General features: G+C 37.8%; 1 protein-coding gene across 4 annotated transcripts in view; it reads right to left on the reverse strand.

The window, feature by feature from the left end:
• The window catches only part of LOC307250644 (serine/threonine-protein kinase WNK1-like), a 33766-nt gene extending 20638 nt beyond the window's left edge, over positions 1-13128 (reverse strand). For 3 of the 4 annotated variants that reach the window (XM_080027773.1, XM_080027774.1, XM_080027771.1), the window contains exons 1-2: positions 12959-13128; positions 10059-11299 (exon numbers count right to left, since the gene is read on the reverse strand). In XM_080027773.1, coding sequence (XP_079883899.1) covers positions 10059-10853 — 795 coding nt within the window. In that variant the 5' untranslated portion in view covers positions 10854-11299; positions 12959-13128. Of the gene's footprint in view, positions 1-10058; positions 11300-12276; positions 12506-12958 lie in introns of those variants that run through there. The other variant, XM_080027772.1, reaches the window with a different exon arrangement.
• Positions 13129-14053: the final 925 nt, after the last annotated feature.

The following is a 14053-nucleotide window of genomic DNA, read 5'->3' on the forward strand; positions in this document are numbered from 1 at the left end:
ACCATGTTATGGCATTAGGTGCTGTGTGTCTCTACAGACAACCCACCATGTGTTGCACATGCATATAAGGAAACAAATCCCTGTCAATTTGTCAGCAACAGTCAAGATAAAGAATCCAGGCCATTTCACATCTGACAATAGGACTATTCATATAATTTTAGTGGGGCAGAAAAAATATATATCAGTGATTCTTGAGAAGTGGGACAAAACAGGGTGCAATGTTGAAAAAATACAAACCTTATGTTTAGGCAAATTAAATTACATGTATGTTTCCAACATATACTAAGCTACTGAGCTACACTTTGATACAACCTCCCAGCTTTTATCCTTTTTTTCAAAATGGGCTTTTTACCTTGCCATTCCTTATTTTGTGTCAACACCGTCAGACACCAAAAACACAAATTGATTTTCCCTCAATTTATGCTAGACCCAAGAGAAGAATTGTGATCACAAGTATTCACCAAGACTGACAGAGGCCACAAAAATATTTTCAAAATGTATATGACTATAGATATTTTATATCGATTTTCCTCTATGTTCTTCAGTTGAACTATGTAATAGAATGTTTACTTTAAAATTAACAGCAATCAAGATGTGTTTCAAATTTCAAAACACATTCTCATGTTAGGTGACATGACATTCCTCAACAACTATGAAATAACATTATGTATTGTTGACGGAGTTGACACATATCTGAAGAAGTTGACAAGTATATCTGACGGAGTTGACAAGTATATCTTATGAATTTGACATACCGGACGGTGGTGACAAAAACCCAGATAACCATCAAATACATAGAATAATCAATAAAAGTGATTTTATAACAGCATATTATTGGTTGAGCGTTAATTCAAGATTCACATTACAGTCTTTCAATCAGACTTGCTCTAACAGACTCAGACCAAATCGCCTCATTTTGTATATCATCCTGTACTTTTTTAAGAATCATCCATGACAAAAGAAGATTGTGAGAGTTTCCATAAATACAGTATTATAAAAACTAAACCCTATTTCTGTATTTAATATAATTATAATAACTTCAAAACCACCCAAATATGATGCCTTCACATTGAATGTGAACTGTGTCATTGGCCTGTCACCTGACGGTGTTGACATATTTAACGTTTCTTAAACAAAACAAATGGAATTAATCTAGTTAGCCATTTGTTTTTTCTGTTGATGATAGGTGCTAGTATGAACTACTTCAGGAATATAAAATTATCGAAACATTTCAAATAACTTCTTCAGAAATTGTAAGTCGGTGTTGACATATCATTGTTGTGATGCATGACTTTCAAGATTTGGAATGTAAAATATTCTAAAACTACAACACTTATCAGAGCCTTTCTGACTCTAATGTACTCTGCAGAGGTAGAATGTGACAAGAGGTCCTTCATAGTGACAGCTGCCCCTTATTTTGGCTGATTTTCTTACATTTTAATGGATCGGTGGTGACAAAAAGTGTCCCACCACTTTGAAACCATATAAAACATGAATGTGTATTGATATAGATTATTTAGTATTGCTTATGATGAAAAAAGCCATTTTTAAATCATTAAAGTACATTTTTAATAGGTTTTATTGCATATGAAAGATTGAAACCCTCTCTGAGGACACACTGTTTTGTACATTGTGAGAAGATAACAAGTGTCATATTTGACATAATAATGATCAAATTAAATTTAAGTGGATAATTGTGCTCCAGACATTCTATTCTTAATCCCTAATAACATCTACAATTTAAAATATTTTTTAAGATAACAGCAGATATAGAAGACGGCCTTTTGTCCCGGTTCTCAAGAATCACTGATATACAGTATAAAAGTCGGTCAAAAAAGGCACTAAAAGAACAAAGATAATGAATGGATAAAGTTCATCTTGAGCACGACTTGAAAATAGCTGCTTATCTGCATAGCTGGATGACAGCCTTTCAATGTTCGACTTTTGTTCTGTTGTGTAAGTTTTCCGACTTTTGGGTTAATTTTTTTAATTTTAATTTTTAATAACAAGTAAGGCCCATTTTTGTTCTGATGAAAGAATCCCTTGCATCAACAATATGGCTTAGAAATTGGAGAAATTGTTGCTGCAATGTTTCAGACCCGTATTGTTAAAATTTAGATTTTCTTTATAATATCATGCCCAAGGCATTTATTGGTTTTCTATATAGATTTAAACTGTTTTACCACACTGAAAACATGGCTGAAAATTTGGGAAATAAAAGTAATATCTAGTCAGTGCTCACTTACACATTCCCAACAAGTAACCAATGAGATTAACTTGTTTTTTTAAGACATTCTAGGTAATCATAACGATTAGAAACAACATTGTTGCTCTAAAAATCAGGTTCAAAGTTTGAAAGGTCATTACCTTCCAAATAGTTACAGTCAGACGGAAACCATGACACAGTTTCATGCTTGACAGTTAATGGTGTCAGTTTTGTTACTCGTCTATTTAGAGTGCTGTGATGCACAAAGAACACATTTATCCTGTTTTTTTTATTGGTGTATCCTTTGTAACTGAAGTTCTTTATCACATTGAAGTTTATTCAGTACCTACAGATGCAATGGATATGAAACTATTTAGATATAAGAGCACAATTTGTCTTGCAACAGTTGCATTTCTACATGTTTAAAATCATTATTACTGCAATATCAGAGTTAGTTCATTAATGTTTAACAGTATACTCCAGTTCAGAATTGAATCACAACTGTAAAAAACGGTAAGTGACAGGTCAGCCACACTGCTCAATTCCTAAATGAGGAATGCTTACAATGCAGATAATTTCAGTAAACAAATTATGTTTTTTCCGCAAATCCTACCCTAAAGATATTACATGGTATTACACTAAGTTCTAATATTTGGGTTAAACACGTCACTCCCAGGTGATCAGCCAGTTGGACCGGCAGCTCCTAAAGGATGCCTGTCATTCGCTTCCTCATCTTTCAATGCTTGGCTACAGCCAGTACTGGAGGAATATTTACTTTATAATTATATTGTGCAGTGCACCTTATCTCTCCACTTTTATCTGCACTTTGTCCTTGCACTAATTTTGTGTATATTTGTGTCTCAGGTGTTACGCTCCTCACTTGTGTTTTTTCCTTCTTCTATTGCACTGTTGAGAGGAAAGAATGTAATTGCAATGACTGCTGCTCTAATTGTTGTGCATGTGACAAACCTCTTGAATCATTAAGAAGGTGGGGAGGCAGTGACTGAGGCATGGTTGAAGATGGATGAGTGAGCAAAGAAAGGAAAGGCTCCTAAATATTTTTTCCCCCCTTCAACTTCCTCTCTGTGGTGACCTACTTATTGTTCAGACATGCCTGCAACATGAGACCCGGAACAAATGTGTGGGTTCATGGGTGGGTGAGAAGGGGTGGACTGGACGCCTACAAATTATTTTTGGACAGATGGCCCCTCCAGACCTAATCAGATGGCAGCCTTTATTCAAACTTGACACAATAATTTCTAGTCATGATTGCAGCATAGCTCAAGGGAAGGCAAAGTGGAGTGGTTGGTCCATCAGTCCAACAAAATTTCATCTACATCAGAAGAACTTTAATCTAACACTAGTGACAAAATATATATGTTTTTTTTAAATATCATGGTTTTCTTCTGGTGTGTAATGAGCATTATGGCCTCAAAGGACTGCTAATGTGACTCTAGACTTTATTACTATGTTTAAGGAAGATTAAAGATGACATGAGGGAAAACCTGTTAGACTCGTTCTATTACGATAGAGTAAGGGGTTCTGCTACTGCTTCTAGCTGACATCAAATTCCCAGTAAACATATAAGCTGTAGGGCCCTATGATTTCCGCGATAACGAAAACACGGACGGAATCACGGAATTGGGCAATAAAAACGGAATCTACTGTTTAACACGGAATGTCACGGAATTCGCCATTATTTTGGTGAAATTCAATTTCCAAGGCAAATGGAAACAACACGGTTGAAATTAAAGCAGAACTAGGGAGGAATTTTGGTTTGGCGACATCTAAAGACCAAACTACTGCCGTGAAAAGTAGAGCCTGGCTGCAGGATCGCTAATGCGCAACAGCGCCAAACCCCCTTCACAAATCTGTCTATTCAATGTTTACTTATGAATGTATCCATGTACGTAACTCTGACATGTACATAACTTAATTTATTCTTAATAATATGGTCTGTTTATAAATTCGGCATATGATTAAAGCATCTAGCAGCACGTAATAATGTTAAACGTTTACTGTTTTTAAGTTATTAATGCCACTCGCTCCCGTAGATACACAGCACAGGGAGGTCTTATATTCAGCCATTGCTAAAGGGAGTGTTGTATTATGGAACGGCCGCTGTGGTACGAAATTCCAGTCTCAACAATGTTTCCTACACGCAATTATAACTCTAGCGTCTACAGCCCGTTGTTTTCATGTAGTGTAACTTGTGTAATGTGTTACATTATTCAGCTGTTGCCTTGATGTCGGCTAACGCTGATGCTAATGATAACTAGCTCTCCGTCGCACAATAGACTGTAGGTTGGTGTTGCAGCCAGCTGTTAGGTGAAGCGCTGTCCCACAGGTAAAAGCCATGGACCTATAAAGCCTGTCCAATATTCACTCTAGTCCAGCTTCTTGAAAAGTTTATAAGGACTTTATTATTTATGTAAAAATAATATTTAATGTTTCACTTGAAGCACAAAATTAATGGCTTTATTTTCTGTTATAGCCTATACCCAACACATTTGTTTTTTCGTTTTTTTTAAGCACAAAAAACAGTGCAATGTTGTGATTTTTAGCCTTATATCTGATTAAATTGTTAGAATATTATTTGTTCGCAATAATTAGACACTCGTTCTGATGACGAAATGAGTGTTAATTGTAAAAAAACGGAAGTCATGAGATTAAAACGGAAAAAACGGAATTTGTGAAAAAATAAAACGGAATTTGGAAAAAAATAAAACGGATTTCATAGGGCCCTAAAGCTGCAAGGCTACTCTATGCATCACTGATTCCGGCATCAACAGGAAACAAAACAATAAGTAATTTAACTGGAAGAGCCACTACCTTTCATAAACATTTCAATCTTAAACGTTCTGATTGAATTTGTCGAAAGCTATGAAAAAACTGACAATTATATAAATGTTTGAAAAGACACTGAACAATTGAATCTAGGGATGCATGTAACGACTCATTTCCCCAACATTTAAACAGAGGTTTTAGTTTAGACTAATTAAATAAACAGTGAGAAAACCAAGCACAATGTAAACGCTTTAGGACCCCCTTAGCCTTAACATTCTTCTGGACATTTACCAAGCCGTTAATGTTAATGCTGTTGTAATGTGCGACACACTTTATTATAACTATTATTATTATTATTATTATTATTATTATAATAACCCGTAATCATACACACATACCGGATAGATGTACACACATCGATCGCTCTGTCAGGTTATCCAAGTCAGAGCTTTTTGTATGGGCAGGCGGAGATCTTTATTTTAAGTGTGTCTTTATAAAGTTTATTTTTTTCAAGCCACCGGAGCGCCATTTCGGGTTAGTCGTCCCCTTCGCCGCACAGCAGCATTATATTAGTTGACGAACGAGTCATCACAGCGAGCCTTTTGGCAGCGGTCAAGAAAACCTTTTTGCTTTGCTTTGTGATGCTTTCACCTTTTACTAGCCAACATCTATAGGCCAAGGCCTACACACACGTTCATTTTATGATCAAGCCCAATTGATAAACAATTAATTACTAACCGACTAGTATTTCCGACTAGTAAGGCAGCGGACCTTTAAAACGTTTAACGGACTATCATGTGCATCCCTAATCGAAACGTAACTGATAGATCATATGGAAAATCATGCATGTTACCACTGTATCCCACCAAATATGGCCTTGGGCTCACTAGCAGTTGTGTGGTGTGATCATGGGACAGCTTTAACAAACATGTGAGAGGGGATTTTAGCTTCAGCACTGAAACTCTTGAGTCTACGGAGGCATGAAGGGGAATGAGAGTATCAGGTTACATGTTCATATTACAGAACAGACCACGTGCAGAAAACAATTCTGGTTCTCATTCAACTGTGATTTTTTTTTTTTTTTTTATCTATGAACCTCCTACTTGCTCTGGACTGGTCTGCCAATACAAGTGGTAACTGAAAAAGACCTAGCTAAAGCCAACACACCAAGTTAAGGTGAGCGTTAAAAGAGGCAGATCAAACTGGTCCAATTGGATGAATCGTTTTCTATAAACCCCAACAACAAAGAAAGGTGTAAAATGAAATGTCCAGGAAGACACAGACACCACCAGAATATTTTTCTTTCTGAAAGCATACTGATAGTGCTTACATGTTCAGTCAATTGCTCAGTGAATTACTGATTAAACGGAAAATCATAAATTGCTTTAGTCAACTGGTTCTGGTTACTTGTGATGTTTATTTCTCATAGCTGTAGCCCTAATACTTATCAATCGTGTTATTGATCAGAAATTAAAAATACCTCACTCGTCACAATTTAGCATGTTCATTGTTCCAGAAATGAATGAATGTATGCTATCAAACTAAGTCACTATGAGTAATCACAGTGGCAGAGTAAAAATATTACATTTACATAGCTTTCCTTTCCTTATACAATAGTTGGCAATAATAAGTTGCTTTGAAGTCAGACAAATACACTATTAATGAAGTGTTAACAAAAATAACGTATACCAACTCATAGTAATAACTCATGTAAGTAGGAAGACATAGCTATATAGCGAGTGTTTGAAAAAGGAGTTAGGAGAAGGCGGACTGTTCGTTTAGAAGAAAGCCGTGGTAGGCCGGCCTGCTATGCTTCACACAGGAGATTCCTCTATCAGGAATGTGACCCATTTTACATTCACACAAGCATTCAGAGCAGGAATACACTGAGCATGCGCCTGATTCGTTCTGTGCGAGGGGGGAGGGGCATGTGTCTGTAATCGCTACATTGTTCTGCAACCAGAGTGCATGTGTAGCTGTGGTGTATGAGCTGCCATGTCAGGCCTATTCCTCTTATGATGACGGGGGGAAAGCATGACAGTAAAAGCAAATATTCATGCAGTGAATGAGGTCAAATGTTGCTACGGGCCATGCAGTTGTTTTATGTGGACAGACAGCACAGCTATTTTTACACAAGGTTTTTATTTATTTTTAAATCCTTAACTATTGTTCTGAAGCAGTTTCAAAACAAAATGATGGGTTCCTTTATATCGAAATACTGAAGAAACTGAGAATTAAAAAGATATAATAGATATTACTTTATGTATGTCATAGAAAGTGATTTCAAAATAATTTTATAACAATAACATAAGAACTTGGGTCACATTTTTAAAATGTGCAAGTCAGTTATTTTCTGCTGTTGCTGCATTTTACTCTGGAAATTATATTCATTGTAATGCCCTTTTCACTCTAACTCTACTCACTTTTATTGCATTTGAAATATCCTACATATTCAAAAAGGTGTCATAATAACGGAAATAATCAATCTCACATTTTGCTGAAAAGGACATGCTCATTAATATCTTATCGTGTATTTTATGGTAATTAATTATGCATTTCTTCAGATAATTTGCCAATGTCTTGAAGTGACACTTTTACCCAATACAATCAGGGCTGCAACAACGAATCGATAAAATCGATTAAAATCGATTACTAAAAGCGTTGGCAACGAATTTGGTCCTCGATTCGCGCGATTAATAAGTCACTTGTAGGTGCGGCACTGTTTACATCCAGCCGCTGACAGGTTCATGCACGCCCACAGCGAGCCTTCCGCACGTGAAGCGGTGCGGGAAAGCTCAAGTGTCAGCGGCCACAGCTTGTATTTTGGTCATATCTAACACTGGACTGTAGGCCTATATAAAAGTGTTGAACCTTTGAGGTCTTTGGGTTAAAAAAACTCCTTCAACTCAGTATCCGTCTAGTCCAAAAAAACTCTGTCAGATGCTGCTGCTGCAGACGGTGTACAGACGTGCTCGGAGAGTCGGCATTGGCGCATCAACAGTCATTCAAAGCAGCGGCAGTAATTACACAACCGAACAGTGTAGAAAGTCCCGTCAGTTAAAAATAGTAATCCAGTTTTTAAATCCATGTTAAAATCGGAAGGATATAGAGCTAGTTAGCTTAAAAAAAAGTAGCAAACATGTCAAATGTGATGCGTTCAGGCCGGCACAGTAATATGATTGATGTGTTCAAATGCAACACAAAAAAAAAGAAATTTGAGATTTTGGCAAAAACTTGTTTTCCCAGCAATATAAAATAGATAGTAAAGATGGAATTATGACCTGTTTAATGTCCTATCTTGAGCTATGATCATATCAGCAATTAAAGCAATAATACAAGTTCTATTTCAACAAAATAATAGAAAAGTATCAATAGTGATATCAATAAAGACTTGGATCATTAAGGAGTCTCGAAAATGGTATCAATATCAATAAATATTAACGATCTCCTGTCATCTGAGAGAAATTAAGATGATTTATTTTTTTTAACCGTTAGTATTTACCGGTTAAAAATCTTATCGGTCGACTGGTTTACCATGGACATCCCTTATATACTGTATACATGTATATCATACATTTAAGTTTATTTTATTTTTTTTATCATTTAATATTACTTTTAATAGTTCCGGGACGTTGGAGCAATAACCTGGTGTTTTGACACTTCAGTCTGCACTGTGAATTTGAAGTAATGTTCAGTTTTTGAATAAAGATGCGGCATTTACAAATGTTTCTTATTTTTTTTATCTGATTAATCGATTAATCGAAAAAATAATCGACCGATTAATCGATTATTAAAATAATCGTTAGGTGCAGCCCTAAATACCAACCAGTATGGATTGAGACGCACCAAAGAAAGCAAAATCGGGAAATGGGAATTGTTTTGCTATGCTTTGCTGACAAATGCAATGTGAAACAATCAAAAGTGAAATGCTACACATGTGAACATGTCACATGTGTAGCATTTCACCTTTGATTGTCTCATTGGGGAAATGACAGATGCTGTATCTCAGGTAACAGTGTTGAAGAAAAATTGTTCTGGCTCTAATCCATAATGCTTAAGGCAAATAGCCTAGAGTCTAGACAATGACCATTGCAGGAGAATGCAAACACTAAAGTTGAGTACACTAAAGTACATAACTAATTTGTTTGACTAGACATCATTGTAAATGAGGGTCACCCCTCAGTTGATCTCAAGAAAAATAAATGAACATTGGGGCCCCCCTAGCTCAGTCAGTAGGGCGTCCCCCCCCCCTCTTTTTCATACAGGGTATGACAAACGCTGACGTTTGCACCATGGGCTAGCAATGATAATGTGAGTACCAAAACCTATCAATGTTAACTTGGTTAGTAAATCATAGTCTCGCAAAGCCAGACCAAACTACAGCAAGTAGTATGGTCTGGAAGCACTCCGTTTAGAGCCGTCTATTCGGGGGGAAACTGGGCTGGCCTGTTTTTATTTCTTTAAACCAATCACAATCATCTACGGCGGGGCTAACCCCGGGAAGCAGCCAATGGAGGCGTAGCGTTGTTTGCCGACGCCAGCGCTTAATAGACGCTGGCTGAAGTGGTCAAGCCAGACTAGTAAATCATAACCATTTAGAAAAAAATCAATAAACGAAAACCTTGTTTTAAGTATTGAAAATAATTTCAATGTGTTCTGGAGGCATTAATTTATTTCAAATATGGAATTACAAAAACTATTTGGAGAAAATAAAAGCTTGTCTGCAGAATCTGTCTGCCCTGCTCAGCGTATGTGTGTGTATGTGTATGTGTGTGTCAGCCAGCACTGCGACCACACGGACAACTTCATTGTCGTTGTCCGCGTGTTGTAGTCCCCCTGACAGTAGAACAAGCCAATTATAAACCAATCTTCATAAGTAATTCCTCACTCAATCTGGAAAAATTTAAAACGCTCATCCCTATACCCAATCATTCAAAAACAAATTAATACCGAAATATACCACGAAACAAAACAAATCTGTGATATAAGTTTGTCATACCGCCCAGCCCTAAGTATGAATGAAGGAAGGAAAGTAATAAGAACAATGGTTATTCCAACTTCATACCTGCAGCTCACACCAAGCCACCTCCACTGTGGTCTCTGTGTCCAAGCCCTTGTAGACGGTCTTGAAGGAGCCACGTCCAATTTCTATGTCAAACTTAAGGAAACGCCCATCCGGTGATGTTCCCACTGCCTTGGTCTCTGCCTCTTCGATGTCGTCCTGAACCTTTTTCTCAGCTTCTCTCTGTTCTGCCTCTGCTCGTGCCTTGGCAGAGTCCTTTTCGTCTTCCTCCCCCTCTTCTTCATGTTGTGCCTTCACCTCACTGGTTCTTTCAGATTCTGTTTGACTTGGCAATTGTGTTCCTAAGCCTGGTGCAGTGTGGGATGCTACCACCACCTCTCCATCACAGATATCTTGTACAATGGCAGGTTCCTGCTTTGAAGGCACCACATCCACCTTGGCTATTTCTATATGCTTCCCTTCTTTTCCCCCTCTTCCACTATCAGCAGACTCTTCATTTTGAGCTAAACTTGGTTCAGCCCGTGGCAAATGAGCAGCAGCAGTCGGTTTCCGCTGGGGAACTTTTTCCCGTAAATGAACCTGTTGAGGAGCGGGGATAGGGATCTTGCTGGGTAAAGGAAGGGCCAATGCTGTAGCATTGGAATCACTGATGACACTGCGGCGCAAGAAACGGTGTTCGGGGTTACATCGATCACGCTCCATGGTGTGATGCCGCCGCCTCACTTCTGCTGGCCGGCCTTCACCCACCAATGAATCTGAACCAGAAGTGGGACCATTTCCGCTCTTCTGAGGGGGAGCCAAGAACTTAACCATTTTCTCGTCTGGCTTTCCCGACATCCCACCACCCACACTAGGAGTAAGAGGGCAATTTAACTGAAAAATTAAAATAAGGAAACTTCCATGTCCTCCAAATAAGCTTCTCTGTGCTCTAAAATAGAAAAATGATAGCAAGTCTTACAACTTGTATCTCTGACAGTCTTTAATATTGGTTTAAGACGGTCTTTATATATAGATAGTGCAGAGATTGGGGGTGTGGGATGGGAGGTGTTCTCTTGTAATTGTTAAAAGATTGAACACCACAGCAGAACACAGAGTGCTGATGTCGATAAACAAGTCTATTTAAGTCCACACCATCCATCCTGTAAGACCCAGGGTGCAGCTTCTATCAAGCATAAGGTATCACTGGTGAGGAACAACATTCACGGTCTCACAGGAACCAAACTTCCAAATGTAGGCAAAGGCAGGATAGCCAGAAACTCTGAATTTGGTCCAGTCCAGTTTTGCTGCAAGAGAGAGAGAAAAAACGAAAGTTGTCTGACATGTTTCTAAAACTAACCAACATTATGATAATGTCAACAAGATTTGTAAGACAACGGCCAAAGTGTCCACAAGTAGAATTTACAGTAAACATTGTTCAACATCATTGCTTTTATCAGAAGCACAGCTGACAGACATTTCTTATCCAGAGCATATTGCCCCTGAAGTGGAATGCCATGTGCACTGCACAGAATCACTAGATAATTTTCAATCCGATAAGATTTGCTGTGTTGTCCAAGGACATATGATGTAGAGCACATGCTTGACTTCACTGTTGCTACATTGCAGGTATGCCTACCTATGTTTTTTTTTACTGTGCCCAATAATATACAATTTAAATTGTTTTTCGGGGGTTAGCATCTAGTGTTTCTCTATTATAAGTATATATTGTAGATGACCATAAGTAAGCAATTTGGCACAGATCCCAAATGCATTCCACAGCTTTCTGAATGACAAACTAACCTCTCAAAAGCAAACGTGTTAAAGACTAGAGGTAACTGATTGAGCACAACTGACAGCTGATGATTCCGTAAAATTAACAAGTAACCACACGCATGTGATGAGTGATGAATATTAACTCCATAGTTGAAATCGCTGCTTAACGCTAACTTGAGGATCATGCACAAAGCGTTAGTCTAATCCATAAATATTTAATCTGTAAATTAAAAAATATTAACATTAGTATAACTATTTTGCCATTAACAGTTTTGAATCGTGATTTCGACTCTTAAAAACGCAATTTACCTTCATAGACATTCCTTTCGTATTGGTTATTATTAGCCATCTATAGCCTACCCTGCGATGTTTGCAGCCATCACCAGCCTAAGATACCACAATATCAGAACCAGGTCTGGTAATGTTAGCAGCCGATAAATACAAGATAAACAACAGCGCGACTAAATTCAATTAGTGTTTTAATTAACGTAAACCTTGACTTACGTACCTTAGCCTTCAATATATCATTAGTGCCACCATATCCATTTGAAATGGCAACATCGGCCGTACAAAGCAAGGAGGAGCAACGGCTCTTTGTTAGCTTGCTAACTAGCAGAGCTAGCACTGAGCTAGTTAGCTGATCCTAAACCAGTGAAACGTTAACCAACGATGGAGGATTTCCACGTCACGTCTTTTTTAAATATATTCCACCCCTGTTTTTAGCACTCCAGCGTCACGTTACACATATTCCTAGCTGCCATTTTAACGTATCCATGACTAATGGCAATTAAGACTTTCGTTTCCTCTGGCTGTAGACAACTTTACCGTCTCCAAGTCACTACAGGCCGTGCTAACACACCGGATACGTTTGCCCTGTGTGACGCCGGTTGGAAAGCTAATGACAAATAGCTTCACTGCTGTCCTGCTAGCTAACGTTAGCTAGGCGGGTCTTGCTGGTGGCCTCAAAGCGGGACCAACCTCCTCGCTACCCCATTCAATTTAACTTTCAGTGGCGGTAATAACACTAGCGCTTAGTTTATGTTAGAACGTATTTTACTAGCTGGCACCTCGTAGGGGACCTTGTCTGTGTCGTCATTTTATGTTTGATAACACTACGGTAGCTGCTGTTAAAGACCTCGCTAAAGTAGAGCAGTGCCGGGTGGCGGACACGGATAGAGACCGAGACCTACCTCAATATACAACGTCGTTGAAATAGTCCCCTCAGTTTGAATCCATCTTCCTGTTTATTCATGTACATTATCCATAAGGTTCAGGCTGATACCTTATTAGTGAATATCAAAGTTGCGATATGTGGTCTCACTGACAGAAGAGCGGTGCAGTTGCTACATATTGACGAAGAAACGGGTTTTTCCGAAGGCGCCTGCGCCAATAGAATGACCTCATAACCATATAACACGCACATAGATCACTTTGAAGTAGGCCTACCTCCATGTAATCACTGTCGTATTACTGATTTTCTTGCGATAATGGATAAATGTAAGCTAAAATCACAATCCATAAGAAGGCATATGAATTCAAACCATTTATAGATAAGAGTCTGAGATATCACGGATTCTAAATGATGTGATAAGCACATCCTAATAAAAATGAACTAAAATAAAGATCACCTCAAGAGTAAACAAACATTTCTACACAAAAAGGGTTAAAGAAATAGTCCTGCACAGCATAACACACTGTTTTTTCCCCCACGCTTCACTAATGTTGCATTCAACTAGGCTACTGTCTTTTATGTAGTTTAGGCTGCTGCAAAAGTTGTGTCATACGTCAATACTGTTAACACTAGTTAAATCTTTTGTCAAATATTATATTTAGAATATGTTCAAGATTGTAATTGCCTTTTTTATTCACGAATATATATTTTTTATGTGTTTCCTCCTTCAAATTTTAAATCTGTTTAAATCCGTATTTTTATTTAAACTGCTTTTGTAGTATTTTATTGTATGTATGTATTTGCGACTATTGTTCGTAACTTCTATGAAGGCCTATACAGTTTAATTGATATGTATGGAATAAGGAATTTTTTCATAACATTTGAGCTGACAATGAAAGATACAGCAGGTTGACTTGTGTGTAAGCCTCTAGCTCTTGTTACCGTTTCTCAGAATATTAGGCTATATCACTGAGTCCTATCTCGGCATATACCTTCATATTATTAATTGAATTTTTTTTTTTACATGACCATTACATTTCTTCGTAGCAACTGGGGCAATTGGAGATAAAATGTTCCTACAAGTAAGCAATGCTGCCGCCTGCTGGTATATGTT

Source organism: Ammodytes marinus (genome assembly GCF_949987685.1).
Source record: "Ammodytes marinus genome assembly, chromosome: 5".
In the NCBI taxonomy this organism is placed as follows: Eukaryota; Metazoa; Chordata; class Actinopteri; order Uranoscopiformes; family Ammodytidae; genus Ammodytes; species Ammodytes marinus.